This window comes from Mandrillus leucophaeus, unplaced genomic scaffold, assembly GCF_000951045.1.
Source record: "Mandrillus leucophaeus isolate KB7577 unplaced genomic scaffold, Mleu.le_1.0 Scaffold241, whole genome shotgun sequence".
NCBI lineage: Eukaryota > Metazoa > Chordata > Mammalia > Primates > Cercopithecidae > Mandrillus > Mandrillus leucophaeus.
Genome location: NW_012102488.1, coordinates 50270 through 51933, shown reverse-complemented (window position 1 = coordinate 51933; position 1664 = coordinate 50270). Strand labels below are relative to the sequence as shown.

Below are 1664 nucleotides of genomic sequence, written 5' to 3'. Positions count from 1 at the left end.
CTGTGGGCATGGGGTGGAATCTGAGGAGTGAGCCTTCTTCCCCAGGCTGGGAGTGGGTGAGACGAGACTGGCGCCTCTACATCTGAGTGCCCCCCAAACCCAGCAGTCATGTTGTGTGCAAACAAAGAAATCACGTTACTTCTTCCAGCTGATGTTCCACTTGTTTCTTCTGTTGTTTCTGTGGGGAGAGTCAAATTCAGGTGACTGAGGGGGGCTCCCTCAACTCTATTGCCCAAGCCAGGAAGTTGTAGGCAGGGACCAGGAGTGGATTTTAAAGGCAAAGTTCTCAGACCCAGTGGCAACATGAACTGGTCAACTCTCCTCAAGCTCCCAAAGACAGAGGATTTGGGTCTTTGTTGGTTTTTGCCCACAGCCACAGAACTCAAAGTCTGAATCTGGATTCTCTCAAAAGGACAGTAACATAAACCTCTAGAGACGGAGTCTGAGAAAGGCCCACCCTTCCGCCAGCTTGTAATTTAGAAAGATGTGTTCATTTGACAAACATTTACTGAGCTCATACAGGCCAGGTACGGGTCTTCACAGCAGAAATACAGGATAGAAAAGGACAGATGGGAGCCCTTGGCCCTGAGATTTCCATTCTAGGGACATTTCAATCTCGGACTGTCGGAGCTTAAAGAGATCTTTGATACTCTACCTCCTCTGGAAACACGAGCCCAAGGAGGAGAGGTGGCTTCTCCAGACTCAAAGAGCAACTTAGGGACTGAGTCAGAGCAGAAATACGGGGCCCCTGACAACCCTCACTTTCCTGAGAGGCGACAACCCCAGGGCGTGTGTGGCAAGGACTGGAGCAGGGATGTCTGAAGCAGAGAGTCAGTAAAGAGGACAGTGACAGAAGAGCCATGCTGCATGCTCCTTGCTCTGGGGTCCCCCCAGGTGAGGCCTGGGTGCTTCAGCTCCCCATCTGCCCTTTGCACCAGGGGCCCTCAGCCCCTTTCTTCAGAGCCCCAGGGGGAAACTAAAACCCAGAATTGGCAGCGTGGAATCAGGGACCCCACTGGACTCTTACCAGTGATTCTATGTTTTCATTTAGTTGATTGATTGTTGCGGAGCTTGAGTCCAGGGCTACTTCCAATTCTTTGTACCGGCTCTGAGGAGCACACAGAGAGGAGGAGTTGAAGGATGATTGCGGGGAGAAGTAGAGAGAACAATCATTAGGGCTGGGGTGTGTGTGGGCTATCTCAGCTGGCATAGGGGCATGCAGCCCCTGCCGTGAGAGGAGCTTGGAGGGTTGGCCTGCAGGGTCACTGCACCTCAGCCCAGGGCCTCTTACCTCCAGACCCTTCAGGGTAGCAGATGATGCAGAGGTAATAGAAATTCAAAAAGAAAAAAAAAAGAGAAAAAAGAAAAAAAACTTACATGGGATACAGTTATGGATATCGAGAAAGTAAAAAAATAAAACAGCAAGGGGCTGGGCACAGTGACTCATGCATATAATCCCAGCACATTGGGAGGCGGAGGCGGTTGGATTCCTTGAGGTCAGGAGTTCGAGACCAGCCTGGCCTACATGGTGAAACTCCATCTCTACTAAAAATAAGAAGATTAGCTTCTCATGGTGGCAGATGCCTGTAATCTCCTGCTACTAAGGCAAGAGAATCACTTGAACCACGGAGGCAGAGGTTGTAGTGAGCCAAGATTGTGCCACT

At 50.5% G+C, this 1664-nt stretch overlaps 1 protein-coding gene across 1 annotated transcript in view; it reads right to left on the bottom strand.

The window, feature by feature from the left end:
- LOC105541612 (putative golgin subfamily A member 6C) overlaps window positions 1–1664 on the bottom strand; it is a gene marked incomplete at its 3' end in the record, with an annotated part of 10362 nt that overhangs the window by 4911 nt on the left and 3787 nt on the right. Inside the window, exons 3-4 of the mRNA XM_011982720.1 lie at window positions 1028–1108; window positions 140–178 (exon numbers count right to left, since the gene is read on the bottom strand). Coding sequence (XP_011838110.1) covers window positions 140–178; window positions 1028–1108 — 120 coding nt within the window. The remainder of the gene's footprint in view (window positions 1–139; window positions 179–1027; window positions 1109–1664) is intronic.